Source organism: Rutidosis leptorrhynchoides, chromosome 9 (genome assembly GCF_046630445.1).
Source record: "Rutidosis leptorrhynchoides isolate AG116_Rl617_1_P2 chromosome 9, CSIRO_AGI_Rlap_v1, whole genome shotgun sequence".
Classification (NCBI taxonomy): domain Eukaryota; kingdom Viridiplantae; phylum Streptophyta; class Magnoliopsida; order Asterales; family Asteraceae; genus Rutidosis; species Rutidosis leptorrhynchoides.
The window spans coordinates 24,536,469-24,564,424 of NC_092341.1; the positions used below are offsets into that span (position 1 = coordinate 24,536,469).

General features: G+C 33.0%; 2 protein-coding genes and 2 non-coding genes across 4 annotated transcripts; all 4 read right to left on the bottom strand.

Moving 5' to 3' along the window:
* Positions 1–12,010: 12,010 nt before the first annotated feature.
* On the bottom strand, positions 12,011–12,202 carry LOC139869630 (U2 spliceosomal RNA). The gene has a single exon (XR_011766233.1). It is a non-coding gene; the product is annotated as a U2 spliceosomal RNA (small nuclear RNA).
* A 1,774-nt stretch (positions 12,203–13,976) lies between these two features.
* Positions 13,977–14,168, bottom strand: LOC139869628 (U2 spliceosomal RNA). Its single transcript, XR_011766231.1, has one exon. It is a non-coding gene; the product is annotated as a U2 spliceosomal RNA (small nuclear RNA).
* A 1,469-nt stretch (positions 14,169–15,637) lies between these two features.
* LOC139865942 (topless-related protein 1-like) lies at positions 15,638–23,727 on the bottom strand. Its single transcript, XM_071854066.1, has 25 exons — positions 23,593–23,727; positions 22,863–22,958; positions 22,582–22,761; positions 22,297–22,410; positions 22,044–22,202; positions 21,784–21,961; positions 21,561–21,684; positions 21,366–21,472; positions 21,097–21,265; positions 20,899–21,008; positions 20,746–20,815; positions 20,157–20,230; positions 19,817–19,912; positions 19,511–19,734; positions 19,159–19,393; positions 18,901–19,065; positions 18,727–18,816; positions 18,496–18,642; positions 17,941–18,051; positions 17,678–17,857; positions 17,441–17,569; positions 17,205–17,300; positions 16,931–17,119; positions 16,687–16,844; positions 15,638–16,132 (listed from the first exon to the last, which is right to left on the bottom strand). The coding sequence occupies exons 2-25, from the start codon at positions 22,940–22,942 to the stop codon at positions 15,910–15,912; spliced, it is 3,408 nt and encodes a 1,135-aa protein (XP_071710167.1). The 5' UTR covers positions 22,943–22,958; positions 23,593–23,727; the 3' UTR covers positions 15,638–15,909.
* A 2,370-nt stretch (positions 23,728–26,097) lies between these two features.
* On the bottom strand, positions 26,098–26,741 carry LOC139867848 (uncharacterized). The gene is made up of 2 exons (XM_071856196.1): positions 26,424–26,741; positions 26,098–26,361 (listed from the first exon to the last, which is right to left on the bottom strand). Exons 1-2 carry the CDS (start codon positions 26,739–26,741, stop codon positions 26,098–26,100), a joined length of 582 nt encoding a protein of 193 aa, XP_071712297.1.
* Positions 26,742–27,956: the final 1,215 nt, after the last annotated feature.

Genomic DNA, 27,956 nt, shown 5'->3' on the forward strand with positions numbered 1-27,956 from the left:
AATAATAACTTAGCTACGAGACATTAATTTAAAAAGGTTGAACATAACTTACAATGATTAATAATAGCGTAGCGTTACACGGACATAATTTCTACTTACACCCTTACAACATTCGCTAACATACCCTTATTATTATTAAATTAAAATTATAAATTATATATATATATATATATATATATATATACCCTTATTATTATTAAATTAAAATTAAAATTAAAATTAAAATTATAATTATAAATTATATATATATATATATACATATATATATATATATATATATATATATATATATATATATATATATATATATATATATATATATATATATATATATATATATATATATATATCGTTGAGTGATAGAGAGAAAAAGGTATATACATTCGACTGAATTCGTTGCTTTTTATAGGATATGGCCTGATACTGTTCACCATGCGATCGCATGGCATTTGTGCCTTCTGGCCATGCGATCGCATGGCCTTCTTTTACAGCTCACATGCTTTTGTTTGTTTATTTTCCGACGGTTTATATAATATAATATAATATATATATATATATATAATTTTAAGAATTATTTATATATTATATTATATTTATGTGCATAGTTGACTTGTAATTTTTAGTCCGTTGCGTCGAGCGTTGAGAGTTGACTCTGGTCCCGGTTCTGGATTTTTGAACGTCCTTTCGTACTATTTAATATCTTGTACTTTGCTTTTTGTGTCTTGTACTCTTGTAATTTTGAGACGTTTCTCATCAATAATTTAAACCACTTTGATTGTACTTTGTACTTTTTAGCTTTTTGGTCGTTTGCGTCTTCAATTCGTCAAATCTGTCTTTTGTCTTCACCTTTTATTATTTAAACGAATATCACTTGTAAATAGAACAATTGCAACTAAAAGCTTGTCTTTCTTGGAGGATAATGCTATGAAATATATGTTCGTTTTTAGCATTATCAGCAGAGCAGAGGATACGGGTAAACTTGGATCCAAATGGAAAGGACCTTACAAGGTTATTGGCATAAGCAATACAGGGGCGTATCGGCTAGCAAGTTTAGATGGAAAAGCAATAAAACGCACATGACATGCGCAAATACTGAAACGGTGCTACATATGAAAAAACTGCAGAGGGATTGATCACCCCAAAAAACTGTTTTAAGTTTTTATTATGTAAAGTTTTAATTTCCAATGTAAACATGACAACTAAGTGTTGGTCAAGTGATATGTTTAAAATAAATTGAATCATGCAATTTAAGCCAATAACTTGTGCATTTGTTAAAAAATTTTGTTGATTGCATGCCCCTTAATCTGCACAGGGACATACTCCGAGTCTCAAGTGGCATAGTTTAGTTTGGTTACTAATACTATTTTTAATGGTGACAGTAGTAAAACATTGGTTTGTTTCAAACGCTCGTACACCGCGCAAGACAGAGACTTGCACAGTCTAGACTATAAAACACAAGTTTGGTTTACTTGTTTAAATAACCCGGACATTGGCGTGGCCGGAAGACTCTTGAGTATAGACATTGGTTTGTCTATAGTACGGGTAATTTACATTGGATTGTATACGCGTACGTACTTATAAAATTTTTTATAAAAGTCTTGAGTATAAACTTATAAGCATTGGTTTGCTTACTGGTGTGTACAACATTGGATTGTTGGCGCAAGAATAAAAAGATCATGAAATGATTGAAGGGTCGCTCCCGTCATGAAGTCATGGCATTTATTCTACATAAGAGTTATTGAATGCATAATATTGTAACAAATCATTATAATCGCCGTAGTGATTTCGTAAAAACAATTATGCACTTTAACCAAAAAAGGTGTCGAATTATATTCAATCACAAGCTAACAAATTACAGTTAGAAGATATAAAGTCAACCGCTTAGCATAAAAGCAGGACACGTACCAAAATTTGACCTAATACAAGCTAATATAAAAATAAAAAAAGGGGGTGGCATTGGCTGGAACGTTTGCCCTACACTAAGGAGAGTATGCCATCCTCGCACGCAGCGATCAGATGCATACTCCGCTGTCAACAGAAAAGAAAAATATAATATAGGGATGCGAAACCTCCAAGATTGCAAGGCCCATCCCTCATTGGCAAAAAAAGCCACCCATGGATAGCTTAACAAACTCAAATTGAGTTTGTCGATAATTATCTCCTGCGCGAAGATGGTAGGATCGTTAATGAGAAATTGAAGACGGGGGGATCGAGATTTGTTGAAGTTGGGAACAAGCTTCCTCACATTTTTCCTTGGCTCCATCAACGAGCAACTCAGCAATATTGGGGGGAATCACGGGGGCACATACAGTTCCTGGCGAATAACATTCCAGAACTGGGTTCGCTCATACGCACATGCTAGACAAGGTTCGGTAAACCCTTGCGGAGAATGTCATACTCCACCTTTACAGCGTCATGTTTCGCACCCCATGACTCCCGTGCCGCAATCCAGTCACTAAAGTTTTCGTTTAAAAATATGACATGGTTCTCTGACTCTTTAAGCTTTGCAGATAACGATGTAATCTCCGAGTCCATAAACCTTTTCTCAGCAACATGCCGATCCTCCTCCTGCTGCCTTTTAAACATCAGAGTATTAATTCGCTCTTCTGCATGCACGTGCGCGGTTACTGCAACCGCGTACTGGTCAGTTAGCTTTGCATTTTCCTGCTGCAAGGCATGTATCATGGAAGTCTCTGTCGATGACGGCGGTGGTGGATGAGCGAGCTCAGCAGATTTGAGTTGCAAACGATTGAGGTCCTTGGCAAAATTGAACAACGTCGATTGCGTGTCCATGTAAAGCTCTTCGAAAGGTGAAAGTGTGAAAAACTTTTGAATCAATTGCTGAGGGGCACAAGCTTGTAGAAAAGAAAATTGTTGGGCGAATACTGGAAGAGGAACCTTCATGAGTTCATTGGCATTTGGAATCAGTAGAGACAAATCTTCTGGATTCGGGCATACACGTTTGGAATGATGAACTACACCACTTGGACCTGCAACAACAATAAATATGGCGTATAAAAAACAAAACGTTGATATTCAACTAAAAGGCCATCGGATGAAATTAATACCTTCGTCATGTAACCTTTTATGGTTATCTAGCCCTCTAGTACTGGGAGTTTGATATAGTGAAGGTAGTGTGTCTGAATGACTGACTGGTGAACTGGAATGGTTACCGAAATCGGTGGCCGGATTGGGTGCATAAGATTCCAACTTCATCTATAATGTCAGATGCAGAACAACACATGAATGATACATAAAATAAAATAAAAAAGTAACTAGGGTTGCATAGCGTAATGCAAAATATGAGAGTATGAAATATACCTTTTTAGTCAAGAATAGGTCTTCGCAGAGAAGATGAGAAGGGTTGAATGATTTAAAAGGGAAAAGATTGTGAGATACGAAAAAACCCAAAAGGCTATTTATAGAGAAAATACGGGAGTCAAAAAGTAACAAGTGTATAATAGTAGCCATACACGTGTATCAATCTTAAGCTAAAACGCTTTGCTAAGATGCCCGGTGCACGTTAGCATCAACAGGCGGTTGCATAATTACAATCATTACCTTTTCAGAAAACAGTGACAGTTGTCACCTCGGGTGCAGGAAATGCAACCGAAAAGACAGGGTGGTGACTGCACGCATACATTGCATTTAATGCTTATACAGTATCCGGTTACGCATATATACTTAAATAATCTTATGCACTGTCCGGTTATATTTGGAATCCAACTAGGATTTTTTTAGCAAAGTCATTAAGCATGCTAATTTGAATCAAAGGTGTTGTTGTGGTTCATTAGGTGTACATTTTTCTTACTAGTTCGACGTCATACACTAATTTTCATTGTATATAACATCGAACTGGGGGACTTAATGATACGCATATCCGCAGGACAATGCGGATGCGCATCCAAAGCCCTAAACCGCACACAAAACTGTCATGTCAGAGATATGGCACGGGTATAGCCGCACTCTATGCACCTATACCATCTGATGCGAGTTTCGTATACTTGCATAAGGGTCCAGTACATTCTAGAAGAATGTACGGTATAATCAATTCGGATTCTTTTCCTTAAATAACGAAAGTTAGTTGGGATAAGATTGCATTTAATTAAGGAAGAGATTCTACCGAAACCCTAATTCGTGAGCCTATAAACACATAGCTCATAAACCCTAAAAATATATATACACATTCATTCATGTACTCATACGTAAACCACAACATGCAAATCTTCATCGTACGAACAAAGTGAAAGGACCCGTTCATATACATTATAAACGATTAACAATAGTTGATTTCATCGCGAGGTACTTGACCTCTATATGATACATTTTACAAACATTGCATTCGTTTTTTAAAAAAAACAAACTTTCATTTCATCGACAGTTGACGACATGCATACCATTTCATAATATATCCAACTATAATTGACTTAGTAATAATATTGATGAACTCGACGACTCAAATGCAACGTCTTTTGAAATATGTCATGCACAGCGGAATATTTTTTTAATACCTGAGAATAAACATGCTTTCAAGTGTCAACCAAAAAGGTTGGTGAGTTCATTAGTTTATCATAAATAATCATTTCATAATTTTAATAGACCACAAGATTTCATATATCCAATTCTCATAAACATACGTCCCGTACATAGAGACAAAAATCATTCATATGGATTGAACACTTGGTAACTGACCTTAACAAGATGCATATAGAATATCCCCATCATTCCGGGACTCCCTTCGGACATGATAAATTCGAAGTACTAAAGCATCCGGTACTTTGGATGGGGCTTGTTGGGCCCAATAGATCTATCTTTAGGATTCGCGTCAATTAGGGTGTCTGTTCCCTAATTCTTAGATTACCAGACTAAAAAGGGGCATATTCGGTTTAATAATTCAACCATAGAATGTAGTTTCACGTACTTGTGTCTATTTCGTAAAACATTTATAAAAGCAGCGCATGTATTCTCAGTCCCAAAAATGTAAAGAGTAAAAGGGAATCAAATGAAACTCACCATACTGTATTTTGTAGTAAAATACATATGACGACATTAAACAAATGAACAATGCAGGGTTGGCCTCGGATTCATGAACCTATATCAGGTATATATATTAACACACATAATCGAAATCGAATAGATATATATATTATTTTTAATAATATACTTGTTAATTTATTTGTTATATAGATATAGATATATTTAATTTATCTATTTTTTTAATTTAATTAGTGTTTATCTTTCATTATAACATATTAATAATAATAATTTATATTAGGGTTTATATATGATAAAATATATATGTATATATTAATTTGATATATTTTATACATAGCTTAGTTACTATCTTGTTAATAATAAATTTATAGTGATATGTGATATTAATATTCTTGCAATGTATTCTTATATAAAAATATCTATTTGTAGTAATACTAAAAATAATAACTATGAATATAAAAATTTTACTACTAATGATAATAATGATAATAATAATAATAATAATAATAATAATAATAATAATAATGATTATAATTATAATAACAATAATACATATGTTAATGTCAGTAATAATAATAATAATAATACTAATTAATGATAATAATATTAGTCATAATAACAATTTTAACAACAATAATTAACACTAGCAATAATAATAATAATAATAATAATAATAATAATAATAATAATAATAATAATAATAATAATAATAACCACCATAATTGTAACTAAAATCAAAATAATAATAATAATAATAATAATACCTACTACTTAAATTAGTAATTATGATAATTACAATATCAATAATAATTAATAATAATAATAATAATGGTGATAATTTAAGAAAAAATGAAATCTACCTTTAATAACCCTTTTAAAAAAAAACTGCTCCAAGTTGGGATCGAACCCGAGACCTCTTGATAACACACAAATACCCTAGACCATTACTCTGTACCAGCTTATCTGAATCTCTATGCACAGAAATATGTATAACCCGTATTTAGTTCTGTTTCTCTTCCTCTCCTTCTTACTCAAATCAACTGGCCAGAGACCTCAATAATCCTAATTGTGAAATACGTTTTTGGGTTTGGGTGTCTTAATATAAACAGATATGATCTGGTTGTGTGTTTTGAATAAACAAAAAAAAAATTATCGAAATAACAGTAACAGCAGAAGCTTACGAAGACTCAATGAACTCCAATCGTGATTTTAAAATTGAGACCGATTTAACTCACGATTCCTACATGACTTTGGTTCTAAATCATTCAAAGAAAGTTTCTGAATCGTTAATTTTAACAGAAACATTAAAACAAAAGCGAATTTTGTGAAGAACATATGGTTTGACTTTTTACAATTAAGATTTGACTCCAAAATTAAATCTCGATATAAAGAATTGAGATATGATCTTTTGCAGAAAGTTTACATAACTGAATCCTAACAAAACGGCATTAATACATTTTGAAGATTTACTCGAATTCGATTTTTGACAAAAATTATTGAAGAACAAGGCAGTTATCTGACTTCTTTATCAATTTACATTTAATTCAACAAATTAAAGCTAACAAAATCGATAATTGAGAGCGAGTATGTAAGGTTAATTGAATGTGATAACCTCTTAGCATAATCCTTTGTTTTGTAGTAATTTGATGGTCGACAGGAGGAACCTTCGTACAGCAAATAAATAAATAAAAAATATGTTGAACACGACTTTTATGTAGTGACCCGAACTTTTCCATGTTTATATATATTAATTGAGATTGATATTTACATGATTAAATGTTTCCAACATGTTAAGCAATCAAACTTGTTAAGACTTGATTAATTGAAATATGTTTCATATAGACAATTGACCACCCAAGTTGATCGGTGATTCACGAACGTTAAAACTTGTAAAAACTATATGATGACATATATATGGATATATATATATAGTTAACATGATACTATGATAAGAAAACATATCATAAAGTATATTAACAATGAACTACATATGTAAAAACAAGACTACTAACTTAATGATTTTTGAACGAGACATATATGTAACGATTATCGTTGTAAAGACATTTAATGTATATATATCATATTAAGAGATATTCATACATGATAATATCATGATAATATAATAATTTAAAATCTCATTTGATATTATAAACATTGGGTTAACAACATTTAACAAGATCGTTAACCTAAAGGTTTCAAAACAACACTTACATGTAACGACTAACGATGACTTAACGACTCAGTTAAAATGTATATACATGTAGTGTTTTAATATGTATTTATACACTTTTGAAAGACTTCAATACACTTATCAAAATACTTCTACTTAACAAAAATGCTTACAATTACATCCTCGTTCAGTTTCATCAACAATTCTACTCGTATGCACCCGTATTCGTACTCGTACAATACACAGCTTTTAGATGTATGTACTATTGGTATATACACTCCAATGATCAGCTCTTAGCAGCCCATGTGAGTCACCTAACACATGTGGGAACCATCATTTGGCAACTAGCATGAAATATCTCATAAAATTACAAAAATATGAGTAATCATTCATGACTTATTTACATGAAAACAAAATTACATATCCTTTATATCTAATCCATACACCAACGACCAAAAACACCTACAAACACTTTCATTCTTCAATTTTCTTCATCTAATTGATCTCTCTCAAGTTCTATCTTCAAGTTCTAAGTGTTCTTCATAAATTCCAAAAGTTCTAGTTTCATAAAATCAAGAATACTTTCAAGTTTGCTAGCTCACTTCCAACCTTGTAAGGTGATCATCCAACCTCAAGAAATCTTTGTTTCTTACAGTAGGTTATCATTCTAATACAAGGTAATAATCATATTCAAACTTTGGTTCAATTTCTATAACTATAACAATCTTATTTCAAGTGATGATCTTACTTGAACTTGTTTTCGTGTCATGATTCTGCTTCAAGAACTTCGAGCCATCCAAGGATCCATTGAAGCTAGATCCATTTTTCTCTTTTCCAGTAGGTTTATCCAAGGAAATTAAGGTAGTAATGATGTTCATAACATCATTCGATTCATACATATAAAGCTATCTTATTCGAAGGTTTAAACTTGTAATCATTAGAACATAGTTTAGTTAATTCTAAACTTGTTCGCAAACAAAAGTTAATCCTTCTAACTTGACTTTTAAAATCAACTAAACACATGTTCTATATCTATATGATATGCTAACTTAATGATTTAAAACCTGGAAACACGAAAAACACCGTAAAACCGGATTTACGCCGTCGTAGTAACACCGCGGGCTGTTTTGGGTTAGTTAATTAAAAACTATGATAAACTTTGATTTAAAAGTTTTTATTCTGAGAAAATGATTTTTATTATGAACATGAAACTATATCCAAAAATTATGGTTAAACTCAAAGTGGAAGTATGTTTTCTAAAATGGTCATCTAGACGTCGTTCTTTCGACTGAAATGACTACCTTTACAAAAACGACTTGTAACTTATTTTTCCGACTATAAACCTATACTTTTTCTGTTTAGATTCATAAAATAGAGTTCAATATGAAACCATAGCAATTTGATTCACTCAAAACGGATTTAAAATGAAGAAGTTATGGGTAAAACAAGATTGGATAATTTTTCTCATTTTAGCTACGTGAAAATTGGTAACAAATCTATTCCAACCATAACTTAATCAACTTGTATTGTATATTATGTAATCTTGAGATACCATAGACACGTATACAATGTTTCGACCTATCATGTCGACACATCTATATATATTTCGGAACAACCATAGACACTCTATATGTGAATGTTGGAGTTAGCTATACAGGGTTGAGGTTGATTCCAAAATATATATAGTTTGAGTTGTGATCAATACTGAGATACGTATACACTGGGTCGTGGATTGATTCAAGATAATATTTATCGATTTATTTCTGTACATCTAACTGTGGACAACTAGTTATAGGTTACTAACGAGGACAGCTGACTTAATAAACTTAAAACATCAAAATATATTAAAAGTGTTGTAAATATATTTTGAACATACTTTAATATATATGTATATATTGTTATAGGTTCGTGAATCAACAGTGGCCAAGTCTTACTTCCCGACGAAGTAAAAATCTGTGAAAGTGAGTTATAGTCCCACTTTTAAAATCTAATATTTTTGGGATGAGAATACATGCAGGTTTTATAAATGATTTACAAAATAGACACAAGTACGTGAAACTACATTCTATGGTTGAATTATCGAAATCGAATATGCCCCTTTTTATTAAGTCTGGTAATCTAAGAATTTGGGAACAGACACCCTAATTGACGCGAATCCTAAAGATAGATCTATTGGGCCTAACAAACCCCATCCAAAGTACCGGATGCTTTAGTACTTCGAAATTTATATCATATCCGAAGGGTGTCCCGGAATGATGGGGATATTCTTATATATGCATCTTGTTATTGTCGGTTACCAGGTGTTCACCATATGAATGATTTTTATCTCTATGTATGGGATGTGTATTGAAATATGAAATCTTGTGGTCTATTGTTACGATTTGATATATATAGGTTAAACCTATAACTCACCAACATTTTTGTTGACGTTTAAAGCATGTTTATTCTCAGGTGAATATTAAGAGCTTCCGCTGTTGCATACTAAAATAAGGACAAGATTTGGAGTCCATGTTTGTATGATATTGTGTAAAAACTGCATTCAAGAAACTGATTTCGATGTAACATATTTGTATTGTAAACCATTATGTAATGGTCGTGTGTAAACAGGAAAGCTTTTTAAACCTTTATTTATGAAATAAAGGTTATGGTTTGTTTTAAAAATGAATGCAGTCTTTGAAAAACGTCTCATATAGAGGTCAAAACCTCGCAACGAAATCAATTAATATGGAACGTTTTTAATCAATAAGAACGGGACATTTCATTTTAAACTGCCTGGTACGAATGTCTAATAATTTAGGAGACCAAAAACAAAAACTGGAATAGAATTGATAGGAATGGGCAACTGATTTTGATTCCTTCTGTTTGGATACGTATTCACCTATATCTGTATATGTATATACAGTATTTTTATAAATATATACCTGTATATGTATTTGATATATATACGTACTGTATTATGTATATATACATCTGATTATAATCTAATAAACATATACATGTATTATTAGTAACATTAATACTACTACTAATAATATTAATAATAATAATAATAATAATAAAATTAATACTAATTATTAATAATTATATTAATAATAAAGATTAATAAAATAGAAACACTAATAATAATAAAAGTACTAATTTTATAAATGATAAGAACAATAGTTTGTATTATTTTCTAATAATAACAAAAATAATGATAATGATAATAATTTATAATAATAATAATTCTTAATAATAATATCTAATAACAATCACAATAAAATGATAACAATAATATGTTTAGTAATATTAATAATAATACTACTTATCATAATATTGTTGATAATAATAATGTTAGTAATTTTGATAATATAATAACTTATATCAAATTTCATATATATCTATATATCTGTATATTAAATATATAAAGAATCATAATAACATTAATTATACGATTTTAATATCTAATATTAATGAAACAGATAATAATAATAACAATAGAATTAATAATGATAATGATACTAATATTAATACTAATATTTGTACATATCAAATTTCATATATGTACATTATATAATAATATTAATGATACTAATATTGAATAATAATAGTGAAATCAATGGTAATAATATTAATATTACAAATATAATACTATCAATTATATAACTTATTGACTCTTTAATATTTATAATGTACAATATATATAATACTACTTATTTATAGAATTTATTTATACATATATATTTACATATTTATTTACACACAATTGTTCGTGAATCGCCAAGAGTAGTCAAAGGGTAAATGAATATAGGAACACAGTTCAAAGATTTTGAGATTTCAACATTACAGACTTTGCTTATCGTGTCGGAAACATATAAAGATCAAGTTTAAATTTGGTCGAAAATTTCCGGGTCGTCACACAAAGCTTCATACGATCTTAAAGACTTTCAGGTATGTCTCAAACTATAAAACCTTCATGTCTTTTGGGCCACTCAACCTCGTATGCTAGGTTGTTGGTGGACTCTCAAAACCGGCCACCCTGTCGGAATCAAAACGATACCGATGTGGGTTATCCACGACTAAGTGTCGGAGGTCCGAATGTTGTTAGTCCTTAAACCCTACTATGCACTCAAGTGTAAGTTCACTTTGACCTCGTGAAAATATGCTTGATCATATTGGTTGTTCGGACATGAAAATTAAAGACTATTTTATAACTCTTTAGTGATCTTGCTTTTGATGCTGAAAAAGAAACTAAGTAACAGGACACATCTTATAACACAAAACAGAGGCATGAGATAAGAAGCATACCTTTATCTTCCTTTTGGTTAAGATTATTAAGTGTATTATTATTATTTCTTATTAGTTTAATATATCAAATGTGAACCACTGGACTGGTTCAGTAGAATATCTAAACCCAAATTGGCATAACCTTTTTTTTAACATTCTAAACCCAAATTGACCCTTTCATGGGGAAAGATACAATGGCTTGCTATTTGGTTCTTTTTGAGTCGCTTTGGTGTTGCACTGCTTGCTTTTACATGATTTTTATTCAAGCGTTGATATCCATCCAAAAACTTCAAATTTTAGTTCAGTATATGGTTGTGCATCTGTAGTGCAACACCAAAGCGATATTAAAACAATTCTTATGTTATTTGAAATAATTACTTTAAGATACAAGTTTGGTATTAGTAATTGGAGGGGTCAGCGTGAGCCAGGCCAAGGCTGGAAAAGGCCCCAGCCACAAACTTCAAATTTTGGTTCAGCATATGGTTTTGCAATTGTAGTGCAACACCAAAGCAATATTAAAACAATTGTTATGTTATTTGAAATAATTACTTTATGATACAAGTTTGGTACTAGTAATTGGAGGGGTGAGCCAAACCAAGGCGTGCAACGCCAAGGCGACTTGCAAAGACTCCAATAGCAAGCTATTGTGATGGGCCTTTCTCCATGAAAAATAAGATTAATATCAAGTGAGCCGATGGCTCACATATCAGATATTAAACTGATAAGAACAGATACTACACTCGATCTTAGCCAAAAGGCCGAAAAAGGTATGATTATGCTTAACCCGGGCCTCTGTTTTTATAGGCAGTATCTTCTAACTTTGTTTCTTTTGTTGGGCGATGTGGGATGCATCTCAAATGCTGACCTCACGCTTTTTTATAATAACAAAAATAATGATAATGATAATAATTTATAATAATAATAATTCTTAATAATAATATCTAATAACAATCACAATAAAATGATAACAATAATATGTTTAGTAATATTAATAATAATACTACTTATCATAATATTGTTGATAATAATAATGTTAGTAATTTTGATAATATAATAACTTATATCAAATTTCATATATATCTATATATCTGTATATTAAATATATAAAGAATCATAATAACATTAATTATACGATTTTAATATCTAATATTAATGAAACAGATAATAATAATAACAATAGAATTAATAATGATAATGATACTAATATTAATACTAATATTTGTACATATCAAATTTCATATATGTACATTATATAATAATATTAATGATACTAATATTGAATAATAATAGTGAAATCAATGGTAATAATATTAATATTACAAATATAATACTATCAATTATATAACTTATTGACTCTTTAATATTTATAATGTACAATATATATAATACTACTTATTTATAGAATTTATTTATACATATATATTTACATATTTATTTACACACAATTGTTCGTGAATCGCCAAGAGTAGTCAAAGGGTAAATGAATATAGGAACACAGTTCAAAGATTTTGAGATTTCAACATTACAGACTTTGCTTATCGTGTCGGAAACATATAAAGATCAAGTTTAAATTTGGTCGAAAATTTCCGGGTCGTCACACAAAGCTTCATACGATCTTAAAGACTTTCAGGTATGTCTCAAACTATAAAACCTTCATGTCTTTTGGGCCACTCAACCTCGTATGCTAGGTTGTTGGTGGACTCTCAAAACCGGCCACCCTGTCGGAATCAAAACGATACCGATGTGGGTTATCCACGACTAAGTGTCGGAGGTCCGAATGTTGTTAGTCCTTAAACCCTACTATGCACTCAAGTGTAAGTTCACTTTGACCTCGTGAAAATATGCTTGATCATATTGGTTGTTCGGACATGAAAATTAAAGACTATTTTATAACTCTTTAGTGATCTTGCTTTTGATGCTGAAAAAGAAACTAAGTAACAGGACACATCTTATAACACAAAACAGAGGCATGAGATAAGAAGCATACCTTTATCTTCCTTTTGGTTAAGATTATTAAGTGTATTATTATTATTTCTTATTAGTTTAATATATCAAATGTGAACCACTGGACTGGTTCAGTAGAATATCTAAACCCAAATTGGCATAACCTTTTTTTTAACATTCTAAACCCAAATTGACCCTTTCATGGGGAAAGATACAATGGCTTGCTATTTGGTTCTTTTTGAGTCGCTTTGGTGTTGCACTGCTTGCTTTTACATGATTTTTATTCAAGCGTTGATATCCATCCAAAAACTTCAAATTTTAGTTCAGTATATGGTTGTGCATCTGTAGTGCAACACCAAAGCGATATTAAAACAATTCTTATGTTATTTGAAATAATTACTTTAAGATACAAGTTTGGTATTAGTAATTGGAGGGGTCAGCGTGAGCCAGGCCAAGGCTGGAAAAGGCCCCAGCCACAAACTTCAAATTTTGGTTCAGCATATGGTTTTGCAATTGTAGTGCAACACCAAAGCAATATTAAAACAATTGTTATGTTATTTGAAATAATTACTTTATGATACAAGTTTGGTACTAGTAATTGGAGGGGTGAGCCAAACCAAGGCGTGCAACGCCAAGGCGACTTGCAAAGACTCCAATAGCAAGCTATTGTGATGGGTCTTTCTCCATGAAAAATAAGATTAATATCAAGTGAGCCGATGGCTCACATATCAGATATTAAACTGATAAGAACAGATACTACACTCGATCTTAGCCAAAAGGCTGAAAAAGGTATGATTATGCTTAACCCGGGCCTCTGTTTTTATAGGCAGTATCTTCTAACTTTGTTTCTTTTGTTGGGCGATGTGGGATGCATCTCAAATGCTGACCTCACGCTTTTTGCATTGTTCATCTATCAACCATATGGTGTTTAGGTGTTGTTTCAAGAACTTGATCTTCAACTTCATTTCATCAAAGCTCTAAATGATTTGTAAGTTGTAACAATGAAATTGTAAGTGGAAGTCACATGATACAACCAAGAAGTTACAATCTTGTACACCAATTATGTTTGATTTACATCTATACTTTAATCTTGATCTGTGTGAGAAGTCTGGGTTGTTACTTTGTTACATCAACATTTATAAGTTTGGGGTAGAGATTTCAAAACGAGTTGGTTATGGCTCTAAAATTAGTGTAATCGAAGTGTGAGAGCGTGTTTGACTTACCTACAAGCATTCAAAACAAAATTCTTCACCTCTTCGAGATTAAGGTCAAGCTCCCTTGAGTTTCATACATTTCGAAACATGTTTGTGAACTAATGATTTGGCGGGGGGGGGGGGGGGGGGGGGGGGGGGGGGGGCGAACGCATGTCTATGCTAATACAAATTGTGGCTCAGGTTCAATCACTTGGGCCAACCTTAAATTCCCAAACAGTTGCTATAAAGGGATCCAATGAATACATATTTCTTTCGGTTAGTGGTAGTAATAAACTCAAGATTATCATAGAGTTTGAATATCTCCCTGACAATATGCCATGGAAACGGGGCTTAAAAGCTCAAACTCTGCAAGATTAGTACGGAGTATTATCTTCAGAGTATGCTTTGCGATTAACTGATTAACCTATATCCGTTTACTAATTTACAATTTGATGTTTTTCTTCTTAATGAATCCAACACAACATCATCTGTAACTTATAGAATAGGACAATCAATTATAAGATTGTTTATGCAGTTAACGTTGTGCTCTAAAGAAAAGATTGTTTATAGCAATAATATTTCGTGCGCCCTTCGTCAAAATTTTTAAGTGAACTACTTTTCTTATAAGCAAATGGCCCAAAAAGGTAAAGTAAGTTATCAAATTTGTCAATAAAGTTAACATGATATTTCCGGGTGCTCCAAAAAAGTGTGTTTTCTAATTTGGAACCAGAAAAGAATAACAAATTCAAAAAGTGTTAAATCAAGGTAATATTGTCCACATGGCAGCCTTGTCATCGCCACCTAGTCCACGTCATCATCATCTTCAGTCAACTTTTGCGACCAAAAATGGGTCTCGACCAGATTCAACCTGTTTGGACCCGACTCGTTCGACATGTTTGAAAATTGAGACCCATTTTGACCCAAACCCGTTTGTGTCTCGATCCAACCCGACTATTGGCATTTATACTTCTATATGATTAATGAAACACCACTTCTAATTTTATAAACAGTAATATGTAAATGTAAAGTGTAAACAAAGACTGAAATTGTCACAACTAATTCTGTATGGCTGAATAGGAAATACACCAATTTTTGGCTTCATCCTAGAACTAGTTTAAGAAATAGATCAGACATTGGCATTTATACTTCACATCATCTTACATAAATAAAAGTTAGATCAAAAGTCAATCAACCAACTAAATTACAATTTTTTACCCTGCACTAACTACAACAATAATAAAAGACAAAAACAAATCAGAATATTCCACACTTGAAACAACAGCAGTAAATGCAGCAACATACCTACTAACTTGGACCTGCACAGTGAAAAAGTCAACCGGGTCACCTCTGGATCGGTTGTTCCGAACTTGAACCAGCGGCTGGCGGTGTATTCGCTGGTAAAGTGCTTGTTGAACCATTTTCAGCTGGCGGTGGGACCCCCCATTTACCATCTGATTCTAGAGGCTCCAACACATGAACGATTCCATCTGAAAGCCCTAACGCGAATTGATTCGGTTCTTGTGGATGTGCAGCGATCACCATCGGGTGGACATTATTCACATTACTACAAGAAATATACGAGTTTTTGTCATGATCAAAAACAAATTTTAATTTCGAAAGAACCAGATATTAAAGAAACATTTGTACTTGTTTTTCAAAGATTTCACAAGGTTTCAAGAGATAATGTTTTTTTATGAAATTTGAGACGAACAAAAGGAAAAAGTTTCCACAAACAAACGAGTCCTAAGTTATGGTTTTAATCAAAGTTGTAAAAGTCGTGAGTCAGTCGGGACCTTAGAGGGACGAGTCTGGCATTGACCAACGTTGACTTTTAGTAATAATTAAATCATACATATGTATATTACATATAGAATATAGATATAGCAAACATAAATATTTCAAACAGATATACAGTACACAGTCTAATTTCAAAATACTAAAATTTTGACCTAACTTTGACCAACTTTGAGTTTGACCGATTTTGACCCAAGTTTTTAGCGTTGACTGACATTTTAGGCGTTTTTAGGCGAAACGGGACGGGCTAGTCCCAAACCGACGCGTCAGCCGACTCAACCGACTTTTACAACAATGGTTCTAATGAGGCTAAGTGGATTTTACCTTGGAAGATATGCAGAAGGATTAATGCGACATCGAAGTCGTAAGTGGGATGCAGTGAACACACAAATGGTTGCATCCAAGAAACTTGCGTATATCAGCTGACTATCACATGAAAAAGTTGCATGTGATATTGGTGCTGACGATTCACGTTGAATCCACTGAAAAAAAGGGAACAATTATTGTATAATTACCAAAACGTTACAATTATCATAAAAAAAAGAACCTTGGAGAATCAAAGTATTACCTGCTTAACGCATTCAAGTTTTGTTGTTTCGTAAATAGCAAGTTGAGTCTCGTGAACAACAAGAAAATGTGTCTGATCGTGATGAAACTGCACACGAGTGTCCGATTGCGGCGACGGTGTTCTCCCTGGCGGAAGTTGGACGTATCTTGACTTTTGCTTTTCCCACCCATCAGAACTCCATACACAAATCTAAGTAATTAAAATAAAAATAAAAACAGTTAATAGAAAGAGTTGATTTTTCACAAAAATATAAAAAGCTTGAATCTTTACTAACCTGAGCATCGGCACCAGATGAGACCAAGACGTTTAGAACATGTGAAAATGCGAGACCCGTTATTCTTTTAGAGTGGCCTCTAAGCTTGCTTTTAACCTTTACAAGAAAAAAAAGATATTATTGCTATATGAACTGTATATTTGAGGGTCTAAAATTACAATAAACATGCTAAAGGAAGTTAATACAACAATTAACACAATAATAATTAACACAATAAAAATAAATGCTTTTCATACCTCATCAACACGAACGTTGTAGATTTGAATAGTTGAGTCATCCATTCCAATTGCTATAATATTGTTGTCTTGCGGATGGAACGCAAGAAACGTTGCCGCAGGTGGCGGAGGCATGAATGTTGTCATTGTCTGCAGTTCACGTCATTTTAACCAATTAGCCAAATCAGTAAAAAAAATGTTGACTTTGGGGTCAAAAAGTCAACAAAATCGTGTAACATACACAAAAGAGAATATCACCTTGAATGTCATCATATTGAACAAAGAGATTTTTCCTCCCGATGCGGACATAACATAAGAGTCGTTTTTAGACAAAGCAAAACAGGCAACGGATTCTTCGGGGTTAGTCTCTGCGGTGTCGTTAGTCATCAAAATCCCGCTTGAAGGTTGCCATAACTGCGGTGAAACACCAGCTGTCGCCTGCATAAAAAATTAGGCGTTTTAGATTGATTCACAACCACATTTCAGTTGCAAAGCTTTTTCTTGATCAGTAAGTTTACTACCTTGCCACTTGAGTTACGGTCGTTACGTTGCCATTTCCACAACAAATGAATAGCATTCGATGCTAACGCCAAAATAGCACTTCCTGAATTTGTATATATCAATCTTGATATCTGTGTTATCAAAAAATCACCGGTTAAGTATCATTACGACCTCCGATCCAAAATAAGTGTCCACCTTACAATATATATTTGTCTCCAAAATAACTGTCCAATTGCAAAAAATAACTATAACTATTATATATCATTAAACTCCCAAATTTACAATCATTTATTACTCTGAGTCACTTATATTAACAATAAATTTAAAGGCAAAACTGACATTTATCATACCCATCTAAATCCAACAAAAATTCCTACAGGACATTATTTTTGAGAAGGAGGGAGTACTATTTTAGGAACCGTACGGTACATGTTACAAATTTACCCTTAAATAGTTAAGTGGCCCCACATTTTATTATAATTATAAAATCTTATAACATAAGCCCTTAAACATTGAATCTAATGGTACAAACCCTCAAGTATAAATCGACGGAAACAACGATAGTATCGGTATACCTTTGTTACTCTCATGTTCTCCGGGAGTTTCAACGAGCGACACTGAGAAGCTTCACTTATCTCAGTGAGTTTCCAAATCTTCGATTTGTCGTTAGTTTCTTCCCCAATTCTCGGTTTCACATCTGCCATACTTCTAGCCTCTCCATTCTAGCATTTACAATTCACCATGCTATATAATCACAAAAACAATTCTACAAACATTTAGTCAAAAAGTCAAACACAAGAACTAACCGCTGCAGATATCGAACCACCGGACCCAACCCGTTCTGCTAGAGCAGCAACACTACTATTGGCTGCACCTGACATTGCGTTTATGGTAGGCTGCATTTGAAAATAACATCAATATCACATGAAACGAAACAGTTTAATTTGTACATAGTTGAAATTAATCTAAACAATGGCTACCTTTGCAGCTTCGGGTGTTCTAGAAATGGCGCCATCGAATGAAATATTTTCAAAAGTCCGGAGTAACCGAAGACCATCGGAATTTGCCAAAATTTTGATACCGTTGTCATTAGCAGAAACGGCCAATAGAGCGCCGTTTTTGCTAAATCTAATACGTGGGCTTGCCTTTTTAGATTATAAACAAGAACAATATTAGATTTATCGTTGTTTTCATCCTAAAAAATATATATTCCAATATATATGAAATGAAGGTATTACCGGAAGACCTCCATCAGCATCAACACTTGTTAAAAGCTGAACATTGTCCATATCCCAATATTTAATCGAAAAATCATCACCGGCTGCCAAAAATCGGTTTTTGGTTGTATCGAACTGCACAACACCTAAAGATCGTTTTCGGAAACCCAAATACGTTCTTTTCACAGCCCCTTCACTTTCGTTCCATTCTACAATGTGTGACTCCCCATCTTTACTAGTCCCACATGAAAAAAGCCTAAAAAAAATAAAAACAAAACTTTAAACCACAACTTATATAAAAGAGTATTAATTAATTTAATAATATTAATAATTAATAGTTAATAATATAACACAAGTCCAGGTGGCATCAAACCTCGTTCCATCGGCACTGTACGCCATTGTCGTGCACCAACGTCCCGGAGCTTCGTAATCAACTCGGGAGCCCATGTTATCATATAACCACGCTTTAATCTTACCATCAAGAGCCGTTGAAAATATGAACTGAATGTTTTCTTTATAGTGAGGGCATACAGAATATACTGGAGCTTCGTGACCTTCGAAAGTGTACTTTTTGACACCCGTTGTCGCATCCCATACCTTTCAATAGAAAAAACCCGAATTAGCAAATTAAAGACCACCAAGCGTACATTGGAAAAAAAAGTGTAACGCAAAAACATACCTTGATGGTTTTGTCGTCACCACATGTTATCACGCAGAGCTGCTTGTTGGGATGAGAGAACGCGAGATCGTTTACTCCACCAACATGAGCATCAATCTACATTTATAAAAAATAATAAATTGTCATTTACTCATTTTACACATGTATGCAAGGTTGCAAAATTCGCTACTCGGGAGTACTCAGATGTTGACCAAGTTTGACTTTGACCGATTTTGACCGAGTTTTTTGGGCACGCTTGATTGATTTTCCGAGTAATCCTAAATTTTGGCGCAGTTTGACCGAGTACTCCCCGAGTTTCAAAAACCGAGTCATTCCGCATGCAGAAAAAAAGTAAATATACCTCGACATTTTGTCTAACGTCATCACCTCCATGATACGAATAGATTTGTACAATGTGCCTCGAGTATGCAACTCCTATTCATTATAACAAGAAACCAAAAGATTGATTATTATCATGTTTGTGTAGGGACATATACAATGTTGTACACAAGGTTGGAGAATTCGGATCTAGGAGAGATCTCGTTTAGACTTTTTTAGGGAGATCTCGGCATCTCGGAATAATCTCGGGGAGATCTCGGACGTTGACTTACGTTGACTTTATAGTTTTTTTAATAAAAATAAAAATATACATAAAAACATAGATATATGTATATTTATATACGTTTTTTACGAGATTTTAGAAAAATATCCAAGAAATGAGCGAGAAAATCTTTAGAAATTACGAATTTTACAAGAAAAAATCTTACAGATTAGCAAAAAGAAATCGTGGCTTTGACTAAGTTTGACCTCGTTGACCAAGAAATCTCGGGAGATGAACATCTCGTCTCGGTTGCCTTCTAAAAACGAGATCTCGGGGGAGATGATCTCTGGGAGATCTCAGGAGATTTACAACACTGGTTGTACATAACATTAAGTACAGTAAAACTTACCGAACAATGAACCATCTGGACTCCAAATTACACGGTTGACAGAGACTCCGGGATCTTTCACTAAAGCAGCCTGCATTTTCATGTTAAAGATTCAAAAATTATGAAATTATAATAGTTGACTTTTATGTTGACTTATTATGAATCTTTATGTACCTGGAGAGGCACTGAACATGCGCTAAGATTCCAAACTTTGAAATTCTTAAGAACTAATCTTTCCCGCGAACCAATTTCCCATAATCCTATATCTCCCACATTCGTTCCGACTGATGCAATAATGTTTAAGTCAACCAAAGTCAATATCCAAACTTCGGTACACGACAGAAAGATGTAATATTTAAACCGCACGATTACCTAAAAGTAAAGTTTGTTGAATAGGATGAAAGTCCATGCTCATAGGAGATGAACCCTGGTTTAGAGTACGTGCAACGGTCTTCGGTAAGTCGTCGGGCGCATTAAACGCTTGACTATGGCCCACATGCCCCGGGAATGAAACGGGTAACACGTTAACCGGCAGGTTTACCTGTGTAATTCAAGAAAGTAATTAATACTTCACTAGGTAAAAAAGTTAGTTATAAAATGTAAAAATTAGATTAATATAAAACATGATGCCATAATAGTACCTCATCGGTTATACCCATGGGCCTCGTTCGTTTACTCATATGATCGACCTCTGCAGACGGGTAATCCAAAGAAGGATTTGTTGGAGTCCTCGGATGCTTTAAAGCAGCTACAAACGTCAATCGAACAAAAAGTGTTAACGAGCCAATGAGACATTGGTTTAGATAAAATTAACATTAATGTTAACGTTATGTTACCTGAAATAGAGGGACTACCGAGACCAATCGCACTACCAGAGACCGTTGGATGAGATACAGCTGGCGGATTCGACATCCAACCCGCTAGGGGAGTCGGTACCGGAGCTGGCGTCGGTTGGAACGGCTAAATACATAAAAACCAATTAATTACCTAATTAAATAATTTAATATAAAAAAGAAACCAAAATACGAATGGGTGAAAATGTAAACGAAAATTACGGACCCCGTGTGCACCGAGTGGTGGAAAGCCACCAGCTTTAGGTAATGAACCAAGCAGAGGATTGTTAGCCGGTGATGGGGCACGTGCACCGTTCGGTTGTCCACACGAATGGTCTACGAATAAAGTTTTGATATCGGGATTTGGCCTTGGGTTTTTGCAAAGTTGGTGTTGCCAGTTTAAGCTGCACAACGCATATCGTAAGCATACACATACAAACATGCAACAAATGATGCATATCAAATATCAATTGCTTGTCAGTTTACCTCTGGTTTATGAGAGTCCGTAATCTCGAATTCTTTAGGTTAGGAAATTGCAACTTGTCGCGAAACAAAGGATTTGCTTCGATAAGCTTCTTAAGCTCAACCAACATTATAGCTCGAGCCGACTTAGTATCTCCATATTTAGACAATTGCTCATTCTCCCTAAAATTGCAAATGAAAATAGATACAAACATATCTATAACTACTCCCAAAAGTGTATCTCAAATTACAAAAAGTTTATATATGTATATAGTACCTAAAATTCTCCAAAGTCAATAGTTGAGTTATCTCCTTAAAAAGGTCTTCATTAAATGAGGCAAACACTTTAAGATCTTTTACAAGTATCTCAACCCCCTTGGACCTGTCATGCCTATCAAACAAATTTCAACAAATTATTATTATTATTATTATTATTATTATTATTATTATTATTATTATTATTATTATTATTATTATTATTATTATTATTATTATTATTATTATTATTATTCAAGCAATAATAAGACTAATTTTAGTTAAACAAATTGGAATTAAGGCTTACTTATCCAATGCTTCAAGATACTTTTGCTTCCTAATTTCGAAAAATATCTTCATTGAATACCTATTATCATCCACTTTAGTAAAACCAGAGAGGTATTTTTCAACCTCATCCCAATTACCATTGTGCACCTCATCCTCAAAATACTTCATGTTAAAGAAGAACCCTGATTCTTGTTCAAGCCTATGACAAACCCTTAAAAGTTAATATCTTTTTTTCAAATAAAAGATTTCACACAAAAATAAAAATTGTTATCAAATGGAAATGTAAGGTAAAAGACTCACTTGTGAACAGTCTCTTTGAATTTTTCTTCATCAAGAAACTGTAAAATTAAGAACACTAATTCTCTACTTAGAGAAGACATTGCAACTCCTTTAGCCCTAAATCAGGATAATCATATTTTTAAGGTTATTAAAAAGCAGATCTGTATAAAACCCCTGAAGAAATAATAATATTTTAAATTTTAATAAAATTAAAAAGGTCAGCTTCAGCTACCACTAATTTCATCCAAATATGTTTTATCATTATTATTCAAAAAATAAATAATAAATAAATTCCAATATTAGTAAACTACGTACTTATTTCTTTCTTAGACACGATATTCAAGACTATAAAAATAGTACTGTACTGTATTTATTTTTTTATTATTATAATTTTAAGCAAGGTTTTCCCAAACCCCCAACCAAAAACCAGATCTTCAAAGTTCATAGTCTAAATAAAAAAACAATTTTTTTTCAAGATTATATAAGCATGCACCGACATATATCAATAGCTAAAGTTTTAATCTTTTTTATTTAACAAGTTAATAAAAGAATAAAAATATTCATAAACATTTAAATTCGTGTGACGAATCAGATAAAGAAGCAGCTTTAAGTCTTTAACCCACAGGGTATCTAAGATGCAAAGATAAAGAAAAAGGCTTCACAATTTAGAGAGAGAAAATATACTAAAAACATAAATAAATAAATAATAAATTACTAACAAATAAAAAAAACATATGTAAGGAAAACTCACCTTTGCAAGATTAATGGATGATGAAATAAAACACGGATGAAGAAACAAGTAGGTGAAGAAGATGAAACCAGTGATTTCTCTCTCTATATCTATCTATAGATATATAGAAATATAGATATAATCTATATTCTATATTCTATATATATATATATATATATCTATATCTATATATCTGTATGTATCTCTCTTTCTGGGTACTTTTCTTTTTCTCTCTCTACCACCTCTATTTTTGCGGAGAAAATTAAAATTAAAATTAAAATAAATTAAAATATGACATTACTTGCAGAAATGGTGGTTCTTATATAGAATAGAAATTGGAAAAGATAGAGCATATGATAAGCAAATCAACGTATCAAAGGTACAGCATCTTATCACTCATATAAGCAAAAGAGAGTCTGATAACTTGATTTGACTTATGATAACTATGGTTTATGTAGGTCCCACGAAAGCCGGCTTGGCTAATCGGCTTGATCGACATTGCCCTTCGGCTTAGCTTTGTGAAGGTAATGATAACGTACTTCACTACTTAAAGTAATGAGATATTTATAGCCGTTGATTTGATGTGGGACCCGGTAAGTCAGTGAGTAAAGATGATCGTGCGGTGTGGGATTTTTGAAAGGGAAATGTATTGAGTGGGTCCGATTTGTTTGTTTTTAAATGTGAAAGTTGTACAGATATATTGGTAGTGTGAGTTTATGACTATGACCGAGAATTTGATGAGATTTGAGAATATGAGATGAGAAATTGGGAAGCGAATAAAAGGTAACCGATATGAGTTTAATTAAGTAGCCCGCTCGTGATTTGTATTAGTAAAAGGTGCGTATTTAAATATACTCCAAGTGTCTAGAAGTATGTGTCCCTTGCTAAAGTTTTGTTATGTCACATGTACATGAAAAAGAACTTATTTTACATTTTTTATCATATCCTCTCCGGCTTATATTAGTGGTCCAGTATTTTTATATTTTGAAATTTTTTAAATTAATAATTTACTTTTATAAAAAAAAATATAAAATTAAGTTTATTATGCTCTTAATGTATGTTGATATGATTAAAGGAGAAAGAAAAATTAAGGGTAAAACTGAAAAGTAAACAGAGAGTACAATACTTTTATAAAATTTTCTTAAACTGTATGTTTTTGTCTGTGAACTATTAATATGGGACATGGAATATAAATTAAGAACTATTATTATATTTTTATTTTTCTTATTTATATAGGAGTATTTTTAAATACAAATCAAATAATAGAAACGAGATAATCAGAAGCAGAGTCAATAATTTTAATCACTGATGAGTGATGACACAAAATAAAAAAAAAAATTAAAAAAAAAAACACAATATCACGTTTACCATGTTATAGAATAACACTTGAAATATATGAAGAATAAAAATAGTAGATCTACGGCACATACTGCAATAATAATGAAACCTACTACGTATTATTTAAGATTGTAACTATCAAGTGGGTTTGTTTGTAAGGTTAAAGGTCAAATTTTGACCAACATATTATATGAACACTCTTGAATGGATAGAGAGTATTAGTTCAGTTTATTATGTCAAACGTAGGAAACTTAATAAGTTAAACTATCAAAGTTTAAATGACAGATGATAATGTATTATATCAAAGTTTATTATGTCATTATTAAACATAGTTTTTTTTTCCCCTCAAAAATAACGAATACTAATGATACGCATATCCGCAAGACTATGCAGATTACGCATCCAAAGCCCTAAACCGCACGCAAAACTATCATGTCAGAGATATGGCACGGGTATAGCCGCATTCTATGCGCCTATACTATCTGATGCGAGTTTCGTATACTTGCATAAGGGTCTAGTATATTCTAGAAAGATGTATGGTATAATCAATTCGGATTCTTTTCCTTAAATAACGAAAGTTAGTTGGGAAGAGATCACATTTAATTAGGGAAGAGATTCTATCAAAACCCTAATTCGTGAGCCTATAAATACATAGCTCATAAACCCTAAAAACATTAGTCGTTTACTCATACGTAACAACAGCATACATATCTTCATCGTACGAACAAAGCTTCATACGATCTTAAAGACTTTCAGGTATGTCTTGAACTATAAAACCTTCATGTCTTTGGGCCACTCAACCTCGTATGCTAGGTTGTTGGTGGACTCTCAAATCGGCCACCCTGTCGGAATCAAAACGATACCGGTGTGGGTTATCCACGACTAAGTGTCGGAGGTCCGAATGTTGTTAGTCCTTAAACCCCACTATGCACTCAACCATAGGTTCACCTTGACCACGTGAAAATATGCTTGATCATTTGGCGCCATCCGTGGAACTCGAACCCACGACCACGTGGTTAAGAGCCTTGCTTACCGGCGCGTGAAGCTGACACTGACATTTGCGTATCACTTCTGCAGCATCTCTGTACATTGACGGACAATAGTACCCGAGCCGCATTATTTTGAACGCAACTGTTTTGTGTCCCGAGTGCAAAGCGCACTTTCCTCGTGCACTTCCCGTATGATCGATTATGCTTGAATTGGATTAAGACACCGCAAATGAGGTCCCAGAAAAGACTTTCTGCATGGAATTCCTTTGTCTAACAAATACATTGGTGCTTTCATCTTAATCTTTATTGCTTCTATTGAATCTATCGGCAATGTTCCTTTGTTCAGAAATTCTACTATCGGTGTTATCCAACTCTGCTCCTCTTCTTCAACTGCGGCAGATACACCGTCTGTCTCGATGGATTTTACTTTCACTTCCTCAACCCAAATTTCTTTCTTAAATGACTGAATGTTAAGGCGGCTAACTTACTGAGCGTATCTGCCTTTTTATTTAATGTTCTTGAAACCTGAGTTATCTTAAATAAATCGAAGTCCACCGCGAGCTCTTGCACAAGTTTCAAGTACTTTTGCATCGATTCATCATGTGCTTCAAATATCCCGTTGAATTGGTTTGCAACTAACTGCGAATCGACATATACAGACAACTCTTTTACCTCCATATATTTTGCTACCCGCATTCCGGATAACAATGCTTCATACTCAGCTTCATTGTTTGTTACAGGGAAGCTAAAGTGCAGCGCGAATGTGTATTCTTCTCCTTCTGGACGTTTTAGGACTATTCCTGCCCCTGCGCCTTCTGGACCACAAGCCCCATCTGTGTGCATTTCTCACAGCTGCTCGGGCGGAGGTGGTATTTCTTTTGATTCATGCGAGACTTCGATATCTCCGGTTGTTTCAGCCAGATAATCTGCTAGGACTTGCCCTTTTACCACACTTCTTGGTGAGAAGCTTATCTCATGCTCACCCAATTCAATAGCTCATTTGGCCATGCGACCAGAATTTTCTGGTTTATATAGCACCTGCTCAACAAGTGTCAGCGAATGTAAACTTGCTAGAATTTATCAAACAATTTTAAGTTTTTTGACAATACGTTGTTTTTTTGTCATACCTGCTTTATTGGCTGGTCTGTTAGGACCATTATTGGATGCGCTTGGAAATATCTCCTTAAGCATCTAGCTGTATGCACGAGCGCATAAACCAGTTTTTCAATTGCAGGGTAGTTTAATTCGCTTTCTGTTAAAGCTTTGCTAACAAAATATACAGGCATTTATACCTGTCCGCACAACATAATATATATATATATATATATATATATATATATATATATATATATATATATATATATATATATATATATATATATATATATATATATATATATATATATATATATATATATATATATATGATAAATGACTATTGAATAAGAAACAACTAGATTTTGATTTGAAGCACGTACCTGTCCCCTGTTTGCTATCAATACTGAACTTATTGCTTCTTTTGATGCTGCTAAGTATAGTATCAATGTTTCTCCCGCAATCTGCGCAGTCATTGTCGGCAACTCTTTTAACAATTTTTTCATTTCCTGAAATGCCACTTCTGCTTCCTCTGTCCATTTGAAATCCGTTTTCTTTAAGCAATTTTTTAAATATCCCGAAAAAGAGGAACGATCGCTCTGCGGATTTTGATAAGAACCTTGTTAATGCCGCCAATTTACCCGTTAAAGTTTGCACTTCTTTTTTATTTCTGGGTGACGGCATATTTTCGATTGCCTCTATTTTCTTTGGATTTGCGTGTATTCCGCGCTCAGTTATTATATGACCAAGAAACTTTCCTTCCTCTTCTCCAAAACTGCACTTCGACGGGTTGAGCTTCATATTTATCTTTCTCAACGATGCAAACGTTTCTAATATATCTTTCAACGAACCTTGTTCTGTTGTGCATTTTATCACCAAATCATCAACATACGCTTCTAAATTTCTGCCAATCTGATCTTTGAAAGCCTTGTCTATTACGCGCTGGTATGTTGCTCCCGCATT